The following is a 17654-nucleotide window of genomic DNA, read 5'->3' on the forward strand; positions in this document are numbered from 1 at the left end:
TGGGAGGGCCACAAATGCTTCTCTCAAGCTTCACTTCATCCACCAATCTGCTGTGTCTGAAATGTCCCAGCCCTGTTCTGGCCTCGTTCACCACAGGGAAGTCCCCCTTGAATTCCAAAAGAAAATTAAACTCCTTGGAATCCAAAACTAATAAACTTTCACAGAGCAGCCCCAGGTGGATTGGTTATCATGATATTTCAGTCTCACCTAACCAATAAGAGGGCTGGCTGGCAAGCTCCCAGGATGAATATTCTCATACGAGCATTGGATTAGAGGAAGCCAAAAGATTTTCGGCCATCTACATGCTCAATTTACACCCCACCTGGGTTCTTAAGTAGAGATCTTGTGACCATTGGGCCCTGTAGAGCAATTAAAAGAAATAAAGCAATGTATTATATTTTAATTGATGTAATCTTCACGCTCCCAGTGGAATCTGGGGTGATATCTGACTAGAGTTACCTTAGGTATCAGTAGATGGCCATTCTGTGAAAGTGCATTTAGGAAGACAAAACCCCACGAATTCTGAACTTCATTAACATGTGTATCCGTTTGGGGGTGGGGGGCTGTTTGGCTCAGACTCACAGGACTAAAAACTGAAAGAAGCCACCTAGATTTTTCTGGGATCTGAACAAAGGGTTGAAAGGGGTGGGGGAGTGGAGAGAGAGGTGGAGAACAGAGAGAAAAGAAAAGGACAGGGGGAGGGGATGGCACAAAGTGGGTTTCTATTTTTATTTGCTTTTAGAGTCTCCTACCTGGACATTAGACACACCAGACCGTGCTTTCCAAACCAAAACAGCTCTCACCCATCACTAACATTTCAGGGTTTGTTGTTTTATTGTAAATATTCCAGTCGAAGAAAGATAACAGACAAGAAAAAACTGCTTTGTACAGTTCACAGAGTCAGATAGAAAATACAGAATGGAAAAGAAAGCCGACAACCAACAGATAAAAAGTGAAGACAAACCGAGGAAGAGAGCTAGGTGGTTGCCATGTCACACAGCAGCTGGAGAGAGGCGCAGCCATGGTCTCAGCGGCTAAGAGAAACTGTCTACGCTGTCAGTCTTTATCTTTATTCCACACGGTGAAGGAAAACACACTTTATAAATGATGCATGGGGACATTTATTTCACTAATCCATTAAAAAAAAGTTTGCTATTGATCAAGATATCCTACTCATTAAAAACAAGTTTTTAGAAAAACAACCCTTCCCACCCCAAATATGATCTGACTGGAGGGACCACGCGTCAGAAGCATGGGATGGAACCGTGGGGTTGGAACAGTGTGGCACCATGGGAATCTGCCAGCCATTGGCCATTGGGTGCCCTTCCCTCCAGATCCATGTTTCTCCACAAGGCTTGTGGCAAGGTTCAAAAAATACTCAGTGTCCTGCACAGCTTGCTGTCATGGGATGGTTAAAAAAGAGAAAAAGAGAAGGGATTCAAATTCATGAGAGAAGAGATCAGCTTAGGGCAAAACCAGCATCCTGCATGGGAATAATTAGGGTACCATTTGGCCCCCAGGAGGGCAGCTCTAGCTGTCCCAACACAAAGAGGATGGGGACCTACCCAAACGGCAAAAACATGGAATTCAGCTCGTCATCTCCAAAAACGTCTTTATTTTAGTACATTCAGAACAGAAGCAACGTGAGGACAACTTGATTCAAGGTGGCAGCGGTGGTGGAGGTGGAGGTGGTGGTAGCAACTGTTTATTTCTCTCTCCCTCTGAATTTTCTAAGTTTACAATCAGAAATTGCATAGAATTTGTTTTCCATCAGAAAATGACAATTCTCTGCACGAAACTCCCAATTGGTGACGCCAAGCCAAGGTCAAGCAGCTGCTGGGAGGCCTCACTCCTCCCATCACAGGTGTGCTCTGGACCCCGCAAACTTCTCCCAAGTGGAGCACTGACTAGCAGTCACCTCGTAACCAGGAAGGCATCAATAATCTTATTCTGTGGATGCAAGAGAAGTTAAGTACTTTGCTTAAAGTCACACAAGGGAGGCTACTGCCCAAGCTGAGGTTAGGATTCAAGAATTTGAGGTTCCCAGTCTGTGATTGCCTAAGAAACTCCATACCTTTCTCAGGAACCCAGTAAATTCTTGATTGCTTAAGGTCTTTCCATTTAATAAGTGTGGGCGTGCACACGCACGCGCACGTGCGCACACACACAACACACACACACACACACACTTGCACTCAGGTTTCAAATCTAGTAACAAGAAATCACCAAATCCTTCATAGCCTTGGGGATGGGGCATCATAGGCAGCTACTGAGTTTGGTTAAAAAGAGATGCAGTTATGATAAAGTATGCACCATACCAACAGGGCAGTCTGTCCTTCCTCCTCTGTAAGTAGCGCACTACAATAGAAGCCAAGGCCATGGTATGGGAAAATTACATCTACCCTCTCTGCTCCTTTCACAAGGCCCCAGGACACTACGCACTCTGTTTTCCTCCCCTATCTGTCTTTAGACACCACATTCCCAAAAGACCAAACCCAACACAATAATAGCAAAAGTCAGGAAAATAAAGATAAAGAAAAAACAGATTAACCCTTGAAATCCCAGGCATTTTAAGGTCTCTCCGAGTGAACTATGGGTTAATTGCTTTTTGGCATTTAAAAAACTGCTTTAATGGACTTTCAGTGGAGACTTGACCCCCTGGTTCTTCTTCAGATCCTTCTCCCACACTCCTTTAGGGCCCCAACCCCCACAAGGACTGGGAGTTCAGCACCGGAAGGAAATCTGATGCACTGGCAACTTCATATCCTAAAATCCAGGAAAAGGGAAAAGGGATGATTAGACTTCCATTTCCTAACCAGCCTCCCCCTCCAAACAACACAAAGCAAATGAACAGAATTGAAAAGACGACAAAAGAAAAGGAGGGAGGAAAGGAGCATTAACAAAAATATACAAATTCAGAAGAAAAAAAATCTTCCCTGTTGAGTTTAATTTTTGTTTCTGTTTTTGTTTTCTGTAAGAATTAGACCCAGGGTACAATGGCCCCTTCTTAGGGGGAAATTCAACTGATGATTTCATCAATTCGTTGGACTGGTCCAGGCAAGGTCCCCCACCCCAGACTCTATGTTGTTTGGGCAGGAGAGAAAGACCCACTGGGGGAAGGTGGGTCCTTGTGCCCACCAGGGAGCGCATTCCTTTGCCACTTGGGTGTAATGTCTCTGGGTGGACCGCTCCCGACCAGGCGCTGTCTGTGTCTGGCTGGGGCGACAGGCTCTTTGACCGTTTTGTAAAGTGACTGGATCCCCAATCCGGAGAGAAGTATTGACGCCGTACAAGTCCAGGCTCGCGGCGGACAGCAGCTCCTGCCCAGCCCTCCCGCCTCCTCTCCTGGCTCCTTGTCCTGCGGCCGCTGGGGCTACTCGGGCTCGCTGCTGTTGGTGGTCTTCTCCCACTCCAGGCTCTCCTCGCTGCGCGCAGGCGACGGCCGCGCCCGCAGGCCTTGGAAGCGGCGGCACTCGGGGCAGACGCGGATGTGTGTGCAGCCGCGGGCCACCAGGGCGGCCTCCTGGGCTAGTCTCTGTGCCAGCTGGTCGGGCTCCCCAGCCCCGCACAGCTTGCCATTGCTGAGCGTCGCGGTGCCCCTGGGCCGGCGCTCCTCCGGGATGGGGGGCCGGGGCTGTGGGACCCCAGCTCGCCGCCGGCGGGGGTGGATACTGTCCTGACACAGGATGATGCTTCGCAGCTCGGTCACCATCTCCTGGCAGACGGACACCTGGAAGAGACAGCGAAGACACAGCCAGCCCCTCAGGATAAACCCCGCACGATGGGATGAAGGGAGAGGGCTCACCGAATCTATAATTTTAGGTCTGAAAATTACACGAAGGTCTTGCAATCCATCGCCTCTCTCCCAGTCCCATTGAATGTCTAAAAGCCCTTTATGCCTCAGTGTTCAATAGTTTTGTCAGCTGCTTGACTTATCTTTGAACACATTCAAAGACAATGATCTCACCATCTTGGGAAAGATTTTTGCACATTTGTATTAAATGCTGCTTCCTTCTACTGAGTTAATTTCTACTTCTGACATTTTCATCCACTGATCCTAGCTTAATTTGGACTTTGAATCCCAGTAAAGACCCCTCTACACCTCAGTCTCTCAAATATTTAAAAAAACTGCCAGGCCTCCATAACTTTCTGTCTTCAGGCCAAAGATTCTCATTTCCTTTAACCAACTGGTTTTGGCTGGAGAAGATGCATTCTGATAATAGCTAAAATGAGAGCAAGTGCTACTACTACAGGTCCACAGTCTCCTGATACGAAATGCTTGACTCCAGCTGTGTTGCATAATTCAGGATATTTGAATTTTAGGAAGATAATATAAGGTACAAACAGTATATTATGTATCACATCCAGTGGGTCTCAAGCAGATTCTGTTTTCAAGCACATTAATATTTCTGGAGCAAAATGTATGTATGCTCACACTGAGTGTGATAAAGACCACAAACATTAGTCAAGTTTTGTCACTGAATACATTTGCATCAAACTTATAAAGAACTTAGAACTTTCCAAGCTTTCTGGGTTTGAGAATTGTGGATGAAGTATTGTGTGCCTCTACTAGTGTTATTAGTCTATCCATCTCACAGATGTGCAAATGGAGATTCTGAAAAGTTACATATCTGACAAAAACTGCTAATAAATAGCTGAGAATTTGAGCTTCAACCTATCTAACTCCAAAGTCCATGCATGCTCTATTGAGTTCTCCCTAAAGAGACTTTTCTGGACCATGATGGGAGAAGCAGCCTCTGTTCTTCCACGCTTTCTCTCCCAGTTCTGTCAATGGAATGGTTGTTCTACCACAGCCAAATAGTCAACATAGCCCCGGCTCTCATCTTAGCCATCAAGAGAACTCTCATTCTCGTTGAATTTTTCAATTATGTCTAGACCATGGGTGAGCTCTTGGGAGAAAAACCAAACATGAAACAACTATAGACAGTGTCACCTAGTGGAATATAGCATACATTAGGACTTCAGACCTAAATTATAGACCCACCATTGTTAGTAAATAACAAAGACTCTTGGCAAATCACTTAACCTCTCTGTGCTTCTAATAACTATTAACAACAGAAAACACCACCTACCTAATCCATCATGTGTGATAAGAATATAACCACATGTATTTACTAACTGTCTACTAGTGGTCAAGCACTGTGCTTTGCAGTAGAAATGAAAGACATAATCCTTACTTGAGGCAGTTGAGTGTCTAGTCATTGCAATGTTGCATGTAAGTTACAATAGTGCTGGGCAGGAGCAGGAATGATCAGCTCTACTAGACAAAGGGAGGCGGGAGGAGAAGGAATCACCTGAATTAGGTCTTATGGAATTAGTGCCTCCTCCACTTAAAGAGTGAGAAAAGGGAGAGAGTAGAGCTGAAGAGAGGAAGATAAGGAGAACCAAAAAGCTGGGGGCCATGCAAAGAGAGATTCTGGGAGGAGCTGTCCACATTATCAAGGGGCACACTGCATGCAGTCCAGTAAGGCCCCATGGCTTCTCTTTGGTGTCATCCTTTGCTAAAAGAGGTCAGACCTTTTATCAATAGCCTTTCAACACAACGATGGAGAAAAGCCAGGCTGACCTATATTGAGGACCAAATGGGAGGTGAGGAAATAGAAACAGATTATCATCAGACCCGGTTGGTTTGGAAGAAGAGAGGGATAAACTAAGAGCAAGAGTAATGTTACTCTTATTTTAAAAATATGGGTTAACTAGAGCATAGTTATGGATTTTTAGAGAGAGAAGACAGAAAAAAATTATAGGGAAGACAGAGGTTAATCTGAGAGTAGAAATGGTAGGATAAAGGTAGAGACATGAACGCTGAGACATCTGCTGTAGCCACAGAATTAACAGAGTTGTGGGTGCATTTTTAGGTAAGGATTTTAACTTGGGGATAGTCTTAATTTCTCAGAGAGGTGGGGAGTAAAACTAATCTCTGTGCATGCAGGAACAGAGACCAAGAGGAATGGGTGATGTCATGGAAGGTCTATGTGAGGATGGGAAAGAGGCTGAGCTCAGAAAAGTAAAAGGACTAGCAGGCAGTATTGTGTCCAGGGCCCACTTGTGGTGGGATTCTGTGGACTTCCAGGGTGCTGGCCATGCAGTCATGAGATATTTTTCCAGCACCAACTAGGGAAGGGGATTTTGGAATGATCCAGAGTTGGAACCTTGAGGTAGAGGCTAGTGAACTTAAAAAACTTAAATAAAATCTCATAATGCAATTAACATGCAAGAATTTTTGCACCTTCTCTGGGATGGAAGGGAAGAAGAATAGACCAAATCTTCTCAGACTTTTCCTTCAGTGTGAAGTTTATATTAACCCAGCCTCTAAGCCACTCTGGAAAATTTCATTTATTCAAAATCCCCAAGAAGGAAGATATAATTCTTGGTTCCTGTAAGTTGTTATATCTCTAAGGGTTTTTTTTACCTGTAAGGCAAACCATATTTAAAATGGAAGGACTGAGGTCATATTTTCCATTAATTAGCTCTCTCTCTCTCTCTCTCTCTCTCTCTCTCTCACACACACACACACACACTACATCTTAAACTATAGTTCTATAAGGGGTTTTGACCGTGAAACTCTTTCGTTGTTCATGAAACATTTTTCACATATTTATGGCCTCGGCTGTTTCAAAGAAGAATGTGAAGCCCAGAGAGGTTACTTAGTACCTTTCCTGAGGCTGTACAATTAGTAAGTGATAAAGCAGAACTCAGATTTCCCACAGGGGGCCTGGAATTCTTTTCATTGCATGGTAGCCTGCACCCTCCTAGGGGATTTCACAGCTACTGTCTGAAATATGTGCATGAGCCTGGGAACTTGACCGCATTGCCAGCACTGTAGGTCATACAACTTTGGAAGTTTACCTCGGTTGCTTCTGAGTGTCTGAGAGTCCATAAAAACTCCAACATAGCCATAAAAATGGCCACAATTAAGCCACAAATAAGAACCACGAAGATTCCACCAATATTCTCCATTCCCAGGCCTATAAGAAAATGACAAGAAGAAAAAATGAATGTAAAAGAGTAGAAAGATAATCACCCTACCAACAATGCTAAATTGTATGAACAATGGGAATTTGAGTCTTGTAGACATCTTCGACACACATTGCTGGAAGAGAGCTAACTGTTTGTTTTAACACTAATGTAGTGTAGGTGCAGTAAAATGGGGGAGGGAGATCCAGCTTCAAATGAAGGAGACTGGAAAAGCTACAGAAGATGGTCTGGGCTGGGTGGTGAAGATCATCCTAAAAGGAGGGCACATGCTGAATTTAATTTAGCTTATAGCAACATGACACCAAACTACACATAAATTCTAGAAGTTTCATGTAAATTTTAATCAATCCTCTTAACACTGTGTCTGTGTGATATAAAACAACTGTTCTGACTAAATCATGGATAGGAAAAACTTGTTTACCAGTGTCAGCATGTTACTGATTAATCATCCCTAATCCAAAAATCTGAAATCTGAAACATTTTGGGCACCAATGTGATGTTTACAGAGTTTCTGATCTTGGATTATTTCAAATTTCGGATTTTCAGATTAGGGATGCTCAATGCAAATGCTTCAAAATCTGAAACACTTCTAGTCCCAAACATTTCAGATAAGAGATGCTCAACATGTTACTAAAATACTTCTTTGGAAAGTAAAAATTTTTATTCCATAGGACTAAGTCATTCCAAACCTGGTTGCCATCAAGACTGCCTGTATTAGCTTGTTAAACATAGATATTCCTAGTCCTTACCCCAGATCTACTGAATCGGTATCTCTGGAGATGGACCCCAGGAATCTGTACCTTAATACAAGTTTCACAGGTGACTCTTTTCTAGCCAGGAAGGCCTATAATTAATTGCAAATTGGTCTGTTTGGAAGTACTGTACAAGTTTTTAGGTTCCTTAAAGCCTAGCTGTATCCTCATTGCCTAGCCTGATGCCTGACATGTAGAATATATTCAACACATAAATGACCATTTCATTTCCACAGTGTCAAACATCAAGTTTAGCTATGTAACTAACTGCTTTCTTTGGCAACAGAGAAACCTAAATTTAAGGGGGTCTATCCTAAAACAATGAAACCTTCATTCAACAGGGGCTATAATCATAAATCAAAAGGGAACTTTTATCCACAAAAATGCCAAGATGGTAGCTTACATGTTGTGCTCTTTGGAAATGCTCGCACATTCTAATGCTTGTTCAGTCATCACACACACAGAGCTATGTCATTGTCAGGGTGAGCCAGCTCCACAAAACCCTATAGGATGAGCCACTGTTAAGGAACAGAAATCAGCTGGGAAAATAGCCCTACCTGGCCATTTCAAGATGTCTTGGGTTACCTCCCACAAAGCCTCAAGTGGGTGTCAGTTGCTATTTTGAAATAACTCAGCATGGTAGCAGTCCCTGCCTACACTGAGAATCTGCTTCCAATAGTTCCAAGAGCTTACATGATGAATGCATCAAACAGACCAGTCAACTCTTGTGTAACTGTGTGAATGAAGGAACTTCTAATTTGAATAGGCAAAAACAGGAGATCCATCCAGCAGGAAGATGCTTTGGGTCATTTAAACATCTGCCTCCCTCATGTAGGGCCACTTAGGCAAGACTGTTGATTGTGGATGCATCAGGATCCACGTGAATGGGAGACAAAAAGGAAAACTGAAGATGGAATGCATACTTAAAAGGGTCTGGCTGGGGTTTGTAGTCAGGTGCTCCTTAGGCCCACAGTTTGGGGATTGTGAGAATTGGGGTATTGGGATCTGTTCTGTGCATCCTGGATAAACTAGTTTCTCCAGCCAGCCCCTGAGGAGGGAGGCTGGAAGGAGATGCCCAGTGAGGAGGAAGTGACAACAGTGATACTAAAAATGGTCACCAGGTGACCGTTAGGATATTCTAGGACTGCCCCCATCATTGGGGGTTAGTTCTGCCCGAGAAAGGAGAAAGGACTAGAGCCCCCTCAAACGACTTCCCCTTCCTCTTGTTTCTGGAAGTGGGTATTTCTTCTCTGGTTCTCGTTCTTCCACCTATGCTCTAGCTATGTCCCCAGCCTCTTATTAGTCACTACCTGGGTCCTCTTCAAGCTTCTCCTCCCTACTAGCTCTTTATCATTTATGTTTCTCCCTCCTTAAAGAAAAAAATATCCTCCTGACCCTTCCAATTCTATCTATTCAAAGACCCTTCCCTTTCCTTTCGGCGCTGGCCAAGCTTTTTAAAAGAGATCTCTATAGTAGCATTATTTTGAGACATTCTAAAAGCTCTAAAACCTATTTGAAGATCCCATCTCATATAAAAAGCAGTAGAAGGAAATGTCCTCACATCTTGAGTAAAATACATTCAAAATTTTTGCTTCCAATATTACTGAGGGGCAAGTAACAGTTAATTCACAATTGGCTGTGATTTCTCAGCAATCACTATGCATACAAGAGAATATTTGCAAAATGAGAAAATCTAAATCAAAAAATTATTTCTAAATGTGACACAGTTTTTATGAATATTAAATTTAAAAATTAATGAAGTTGAAACAATGTTCTGTTTTGGAGATATTTAATTAAACATGTCTTAATTTAATTTTGCAGGTTTTTTTTTCCTGCATTTGGAAGCCAATCATTTTGTTCAGTCCTCAGATATAATTTTGGACACCAGAAAAGCTTTTAGGCTCTAGGCTCTGTCTGCAGTATCTGAAAGAGCAGATGATTCTGTACTGAATTTACTTTTGTTCTTCTCATTCGATGCTCACCCCATGCAATTCTGCCTTGCACCATTAAAACCACCCTCACCACTTAGTTTCTAACTTCTTGGAAATTTGCCAGACCTGATCTCATGCAACCTCTCTTAGAACTTGACACTGTCAACCACTTTCCCTTCTGGGCTTTTCATGAAGCCATTGCTGCTGCTCTCTTCCAGTCTTACCAACTGACCTCTTTTCCTTGCTATGGGAACATTCTCTCCTCTTCCAGCATTTGGTCTCTGGCCTCTCCTCCGTGCACCAGTTATTACCAAGCCTTGCTGTTTTCCCCTCCTGTATAAGTTTCAACTTCTTACCTTACCCCTCCTACCACTTCCCTCCTTCAGATGCCCACCACCTCTTTCTTATTCAGGTGATTGCAAGAGGCTCAGACCTGTCTCCTCTTCAACTTTACCCTCCACATAGTTGCCTCAGTGATCTTCCTGAAATGTAGAATCTGACGCGAGAATCATCTAATACTGTAGCACAACCATTTGCCATAGCCATTATCACTGTTCCTCCGCTCCTGTTAGCATGGCTGCCTGGCATCCACCCCATTCCCCAGACACACACCTGGCCAACCTCAGCCTTTCCTTGAAGACTTACACCAGGGCCACTCCTCCCAGTACATTTCTCATCTAACTTAGTTACACTGCTTTTGTGTTTCACTAATAATACATTGTGCCTCATTCTGATCATGTGTAAAAATTAGTTTTCAGTTTATATCCTTGGGTTTTTTCATTAGACTGTGAGTTCTTTGAGGGAAGAACAATGCCATGTTCAATCTGCAGTCCCCAATCACGGGACTTATGAAGTGCTCAATCAGTGGTTGTTGAAAGAATGAACAGAAAAAAAAAAAGGTTAGATTCCAGATGAAGAGGCCTGTAAGACCAAAAACCTCCATCTACACAGGGATATGTATTCATTGCCTAATTGAGTTTTGTTTGAGATAATAGTAAAATGCGACAGTTCTCACTGAGGGCTTCTCCTGCCACAGAGGCAGATGGCTCATACTGTACTATGCCGCGGGCTAAAAGGGAACTGAACATTGACGTGGTCTGTGACACGGACCTTCTGTATTGGGTGGAAGTGGGGGAGGGTCATAAACAGACCTGTGATCTGTTCTGAGATAACTCTGATCCGACCAGAGCAAACTTCTTGCAGGAGCTGAGGTTTCAACAGGATGCAGGTAGGAACCATGAATCACTGCAAAGTCCCCTCGTCTTTCTTTCCCAGTTTCCTGCCTTTTAGGGCCTGCATATTAATCATGGGTGTTGGCTCCAATGTGCCAAATTCTGACTGGCCTCCTCCTAGGAGTAAGGCTTCTATTCCATTCGTGCCTTTAGGAAGTTATTGGAAAGTGGAAGCAAGAATAGAGCGCTGGCAGAGCGAGAGCTGAGAAACAGATGGAGCGGGGAGCGGGAAGGGAGTGTTGGGAGAGTGCGGCAGCTCCATTTAACACTGTCATCAGCCACCCTCCCAGAAGTCAAGCACCTGCCACAGCACGCAGCCATTCATCAGAGGGGGCCATGTGGGCTCCCCCAGCCTGCGAGGCCCTTTCTGCACTCACAGATGCCTGGGCACCTGTAAGAGGGAGCGGGAAGCCATGGAGTCGACTCATCCTTTCCTTTCTTCAGATGGAACCACACACAAGCCATCCAGACAGATGGCTTGAAAACTGGGATTTTCTCCTGACGCTTGAGTCTCCTATGCCCCACAATCAGGCTGAAAAAGAATCAAACTCGCCTTGCAAACTCTAGGTTGGTTAAATACTAACTTTGGTGTCACTCGCAAATTGCCTACAAATACAAACAATAGTTTGCAAATACAAATGCATCACTGTCACTGTCTCTAGAACTAGAGATGGAATGGCGGAAGGGAGAGAATACAATTCAGAGAAATTCAAATTGCCACCAACTGACTTGCTGTCATTTTTTTCTGACTAGTTAATAACCACCCTTTGAACTCAGGTACACTCTGTCTTAGCCCTTAAAACCCCCACAGAACTCCAGGTAGCACTGTGGTCATCTGACTGAGAGGGGAAGCTCCTTTTGAACAAAAATGTGGTGGGAGATAGGGGGTCATATCCCAGAGGCAAAGAGCAAGAGGCCACAGGAGCCGTGCAGGCACGTGCAGAGAATCCAGGTGTTCAGAGAATCCAGATGTGCAGGGGGTGGACAGACTCATGTCCTGATCTAGACAAGGGACAGTACATTTGCTCTTTGACATCAGCCAACACATCTTTATCAAGGATATTCCATGAGCTGGGCGCCATCCTGGGTGCTGAAGCTCTGTGTAATGCCCCTATAACAAGAGCATTAGACATGGGTTCCTGGGTCCATATGGCTTTCAAACATTTTCTCAGAGCCGCATTCACCTACTTGCTTGCAGATATGTCAAATGGTCCCATCTATACAAACTTTACTGCACCTTCACATGCCCCTGTGTAAAGTGACCTATATGACCTTCCCAGAAAATGCAATGTGACCCATCACGTTGGTGCTACTGAGGATTGTCAAACAGTAGGCTTGCACTTGCTTCTTGCATTCTCAGTGATGTCTATTGCCTAGACTTACCAGATTCTGGAGAGAGTGATGGGAAAAAAGTAGGGAAAAGGACCACAAAATAGAAGAGGAACGGGAGAGGTATTTGATAAATTTTGCAACTTATCAAAACACAAGTTACCGGAGAGGCACTTTACAATTTGTCAGAATACAAGCTCAAGTATCTTATTTTTAAAAACACTTGTTATCTCATTCAGTTATTAAAAACACTCTAAAGGAAACTCAGAGAACTTAAGTTACCTAAGTTTTCCTAGTTAAGATGTGAATTCTAGACAAATCTGATTCTAATGCTTATGTTCCTTGTAAATGTGAAGCTCACCTTTGTGTTTACCATGAGCAAGGTTCCCATGCTGTTTTAATGCAGTCCTTACCGCTGCCCTGGGACATGAGCACTGCTTTTACCCTCATTTTCTTAATGAGGAAACCAAGGTGTAAAGAAGTCAGGGAGGTTGCCCAAGCTTGCCCATGGTTGTCACATAGAAGTGCCCAAGTCCACACTGAAGCCAGAGAGGCCCTCGGTCCTCATGCCACACTGAGTCTCCCTGGCACTCAGCATCCACTCTGGACGCATGGGTGTGATCACAGAACTCAAGCTGGTATCCTGGGGACTGCATTCATTCCTGGGAACCTCCAGAGTGACAAGGGTGATGGTTTTATGTACGAGCTTCAAGTTCAGCCTATAAAGCCCCTTTCTATCCTGTAGAACGTTACATCAAATGTTTCAGTCGATGATTTGTTGACTTCCTCTTGGCTCAGTTTACAGACAAAGGTGGGCTGTCATCTTTATAATCGCTGCCCTCCTTTGTCGCAGAGTCTCTGGGCCGCCATTTGCCTGTTTCCGATCAAGCTTTCTGGCAATGTTTCTGGAGTTTCTCCGACTCTCAGCAATCAATCTGATTTGATTAAGGACAGGCTTCCTCTGCAGCATCTTTCTGAGACACTATCAAACTCCTACATTCAGGTTTCCAGCCTTGGCGCTCTCCAGAGAAACCAGAGAAGCCGGATAGCCAGGCAGGGCCCCTAAGAAGAAAGAGAGAGGGAAGGGTCCCCAGACTCCCCCTTTCCCCATCACCCGCCCCCACTCTAGCTGAGATGTCTCATGCCTTCGTTCCCACCGTGCCAGACAGCAAACTTCCTGTTCTCTAAGGGTTCTGTGAGTTAATGCCACCGGCCTCCTTTCCATTCTTGAAAGGGAACCCTGGTTTTCACAGCCTGGTGGTGTATTTATGTTCCTTTGAAGCCTGATTGTGAGTTTGTATTTTTTTTCAAGATAATGGCATTTAATTTCCTTGGAGTTCACCAACCACCTTTTTGTCTAACAATTGTTCTGCAAAGCCTTCAGTAATCCAATCTCCGTGAATTGGGACGTCGGCATCTGTGAGTGGCTAGCGATATTTCTTTTTATAGGAGCTGGGTGAGAAAATAAATAAATAAAACAAGTGTTGTTTTGAAAAGACAAGGTAGAAGCAAATGGAACAGCTTGGAACGGAGTCTGCTCCTTTTTGTAATCTCTAGTCTTCCACAGGATCTGGTATTGCATTTTTCGGTTGGTTGTATGAAGGTACAAGGTCACCAAGCTATCGGCAGGGAAAATAAGATGGGGAGATGAAGGGAGGGTTGTGGTGGCTCTTATCAGAGCCAAGTAAGACCTGGCAAGAAGGCTCAGGATGGGTGGCAGCATCCCAATGTTAGGATTCTTCTTTGGAATTTGGCAGTGATGTTCAAGCTGCTGTATAGGATTCGAGGTAGGGTAAGCACCAGTTCATTTTCTTTTAACTTTCTTGCATTTTATTAGGATAACAAAGCAGAAAAGAATTATGTTAGGCATCAGCGTGTTGTCTGGTACATTTTAATTGAAACTAAAGTGCCTTTAGGCACTGTGAATTTCAGAGGTCTCTGAAAAAAAGACCCCCTTCTCCTTCCCTTCACCCTCATCTCTCTCTGCCTGTTCCATATTAGACTCATTCCTTTAGGCACATGCGAAAGTCAACTGATTCAAATTATAAAAAAAGAAAGATCACCTAGGAGCTTCTGTGGAAAGCAAATTAAAACTACAGCTCTCTGTTCTCATCAAGAGAATAAACGTTCCTGGGGCTTGATTCCTGGTGGCCATTTCAAAACTTCAAGGAAGAGATCTTTAGGGTCATTCTGGTCCTGTTTTTCCAAGTCTCTTGAGTAATGAGTTATACACCATAGTGAGCCTGATGGCTAATCTGCCAGAGAGAAGTAATAGCACCTGCTTCTTGCTTGGCCTGGAGGACGTCATGCGGAATTTCACAAATCCAAGAAGGCTTTGAGCCTCTCCAAGTAATGTTTGCCTGGACTCCCAACCATGGCAAAAATAGGGCCACTGGGTGACACTGGCCTTAGCTGCTGCAGCTGGAATGGCAGCCCATGGCCTGGCTTTCATGGTGATTTGCACAGCATCCCCAGACAAACTCACGCTTGGACACTGCCTCCTATAGCTTGACCCCTTACTCCAAAGGATGGCTACAGAGAGGCAAGCCAACACTGGTTGATGGGCCCAGTCATCTTCTGAACACTGGGACCTAGGCGGGATGCTTTCCCCTGTTGATTATCCCTTTTCACGTTTTCAGTTCTCTTCTCCATGCCAGGGAATATTTGGTCCCCATGTGCAGCAGACAGAGGCCTCCTGTTCATGGCTTTCCATTTTTCCTGGGGGCTTGATCCCACTATCTCCCTTCTCCCTCCACCCTGAACTCTACTGTCAGACCAGTCTTTTGAACCTCTGCAGAATGGAGAAAAATTTCCAGAGCCAACAACTGAAAAAATGATGATTTTATTTTTCTATGAATGAAATTAATTTTGACTTCAAACTTACATTTCACCTGATTAACAAAAACACAGGGACTTTTCTGTTTGAAAAACAGCTAAGCTCCCTGCTATTTCACTCCACCTTCACAACAGCCCTGTAGCTGGTTACTGCGTTTATTTCACAGATATAGAAACGAGGACTCAGGGCAGGAGTTATAGCTCAGTGGTAGAGCACTTGCCTGGCATGTGTGAGGCGCTGGGTTCGGTTCTAAGATATATATATATATATATATATATATATATATATATACACACACACACACACATATATATATATATATATATATAAAATAAAGATCTATCAACAGCTAAAAATATATTTTTAAAAAAGAAAGAAATGAGGACTCATCAGTGTTAACTAATGTGCTTAACTAAACTCACAGACGAGCAACTAGTGCAGCTGGGATTCAAATGACACCTGCCTATGCCCTGGATCTACTAGTAGCTACTGCCTTCCCCATGGGCAGCTCTGGCCTTTTGTGGAAAGAAGAGCCAAGGACTGTGTGGCCTCTTTGGGTTGTTTTAAGAGCAGTGTTTCCTTTACATTGCAAATGACTTGCCCCATAGATCCATATTCTTGAGACCTTGCCTTGCCAGATAGAGATCCACGTATAGACAGTTAGAAACACATGGCCGCTCATTCACTGTCTCATCAGGGATAATCATTCATGCTGAGCAGAAAGGCAAGCACATGCTATCGTTCATTTTAATCCTCAGCTGCCTTCCAAGGGGAGAGCACACACAGGTAAATCCGATGCATATTTTAGCAAGGCTGCAGTAGATACTGGGGTGACCACATGATTTATTGTTCAAACTAGAATACCTCAAGAATAAAAGTTATCTAAATATTATTAACAAGCATTAAATGATGTACAATAGATGTCATCAGGAATGTCCTAGGCAAACCAGGATATGTATTCTTTACAGAAAATACGGGATGCTCAGGGACCCTCTCCAGCCCTTACTACACTAGTCAGTGACTGCTTGCCATTCAACCCAATTTAATAGTCATTCATTCATTCAGTAAACTCTCCATGGGCTGGGCCCTGTGGACAGCCCTGTGAAGAAGATGAACCCCGGCCTCATGAAACCTACATTCTAGTGGAGGAGGTGGAAAATAAACAAAGAAACACATAAAAAATTGTATAAGGTAGTGATGAGATCTGAAAAGAGAAAATGGGGTGAGGGTAGGAGTGGAGAGAAGACCTTTCAAGGGAGGCCTCCTCGAGGAGGCTGGGCAGGAAACATGAGCCTGTCCTGGGGTGGAAGCAAATACAGAGACTTGGGAAGCAGGAAGGAAAGATGGAGAGGCTATGGAAAGCTTGAATTTCATTTTGAGTGAGATGGGAAGCCACTGGAAGGTTCGTACAGGGGAATGCTGCAATCTAATTTGCATTTTAAAAAGAACCACTCTGATTGGAGTGGAGAATCCACAGTGGAGATGCCAGGCTGGGAAAAGGGGAGCAGGCAGAAGCTTGGACGCTGGGGCGAGAGGGGTGGAGTCAGGGGACACAGTGGAGGCCGTGCCTCTAGCACTTAAGGGCTGGAGATACTGGGAACCTGCAGGAAGGGAACCTTGGGATAGGATTGATCAGCCATCCCCAGCCTAGCCCTCCTCGGTGTCTTCCCAGACTTATTTTCTCTGTGTCCTAGAAGTCGCTTCTTGAAATTTGGACACAAGAAACAAGCAAACTTGGTCCTCTAGGTCACAGGAGGAAGGCCCTGCATGTCCATACCTTTAGCTCTGTGATCTTCCTCTTTGGGGCACTTCCCCCCTTCCCACCACTTGCGCTTCAGGATTTCCAGGCGGTTGTTTTCCTGCAGCTGGAGAATGGCCAGATCAAACTCGTCCCGGAAAACCGAGCCTGCGGGGTCACAGGAGAGCCCAGGACACAGGACATGAGTGCCCTCTGAGGCACCACTCTGCTCACTCCCCTTCCCAGCACACCTGTTGGCCACTGCCTGCTTGAACCTCAGCAGAGGAGACAGGTGGGCCTGCCCACAGGAAGGCTGTGCCCTCTGGCTGTCTCTTCCTCTGCAGGAAGCAGCTGGGAGCCTTCTGGCTTCAGGCATGCTTCTCCATCTTTTCTACTTTTGTTCCCTCCATACTGACTGGCACGTCCAGCCCATGGCCAAAGACCCAAGTAAGGGTCAAGTAATGGCTTTCCAGGTGGCTCTGTCACCCCACCTCCCTGCCTGGGCACTCCCACTTTCTAAATTATAAAGATGGCCTATCCAGGTTAAGTGACCTGCCCACAGACACATGGGAAACTGGATGCAGAGCTTTCTGTCTGCCTCTAGGAAGCCCAAGCCTGTGCCTCTGGAATACAAATCTCTCAGTCAGTTGTCTGATTTCTACTTAAACTAATTTCTCAGGCACTTGTAACTGTCATTACATTATACTTGACAATGCACACTCAGAGCAGTCCCCAACCAGTGACGGGAGAGCCACCCAGGGTGTAACAGATGCCTCCTCTTGTCCATCCATGTGGAGAAGCCAGTCACCAGGGGTCCTCCGATCCCCATGGCTGCCC

The 17654-nt window shown here is 44.6% G+C and overlaps 1 protein-coding gene across 2 annotated transcripts in view; it reads right to left on the minus strand.

The window, feature by feature from the left end:
• Positions 1 to 1595: 1595 nt before the first annotated feature.
• The window catches only part of Grik4 (glutamate ionotropic receptor kainate type subunit 4), a 408987-nt gene continuing 392928 nt past the window's right edge, over positions 1596 to 17654 (minus strand). For both annotated transcript variants that reach the window (XM_046438798.2, XM_058577098.1), the window contains 3 exons: positions 16857 to 16985; positions 6871 to 6989; positions 1596 to 3730 (listed from right to left, as the gene is read on the minus strand). In XM_046438798.2, the coding sequence (XP_046294754.2) occupies positions 3374 to 3730; positions 6871 to 6989; positions 16857 to 16985 (605 nt within the window). In that variant the 3' untranslated portion in view covers positions 1596 to 3373. The remainder of the gene's footprint in view (positions 3731 to 6870; positions 6990 to 16856; positions 16986 to 17654) is intronic.

The sequence above is a fragment of the Marmota monax genome, unplaced genomic scaffold (assembly GCF_021218885.2).
Source record: "Marmota monax isolate L192 unplaced genomic scaffold, Marmota_monax_Labrador192_F-V1.1 WCK01_AAM20220418_F8-fsc00081, whole genome shotgun sequence".
Taxonomy (NCBI): domain Eukaryota; kingdom Metazoa; phylum Chordata; class Mammalia; order Rodentia; family Sciuridae; genus Marmota; species Marmota monax.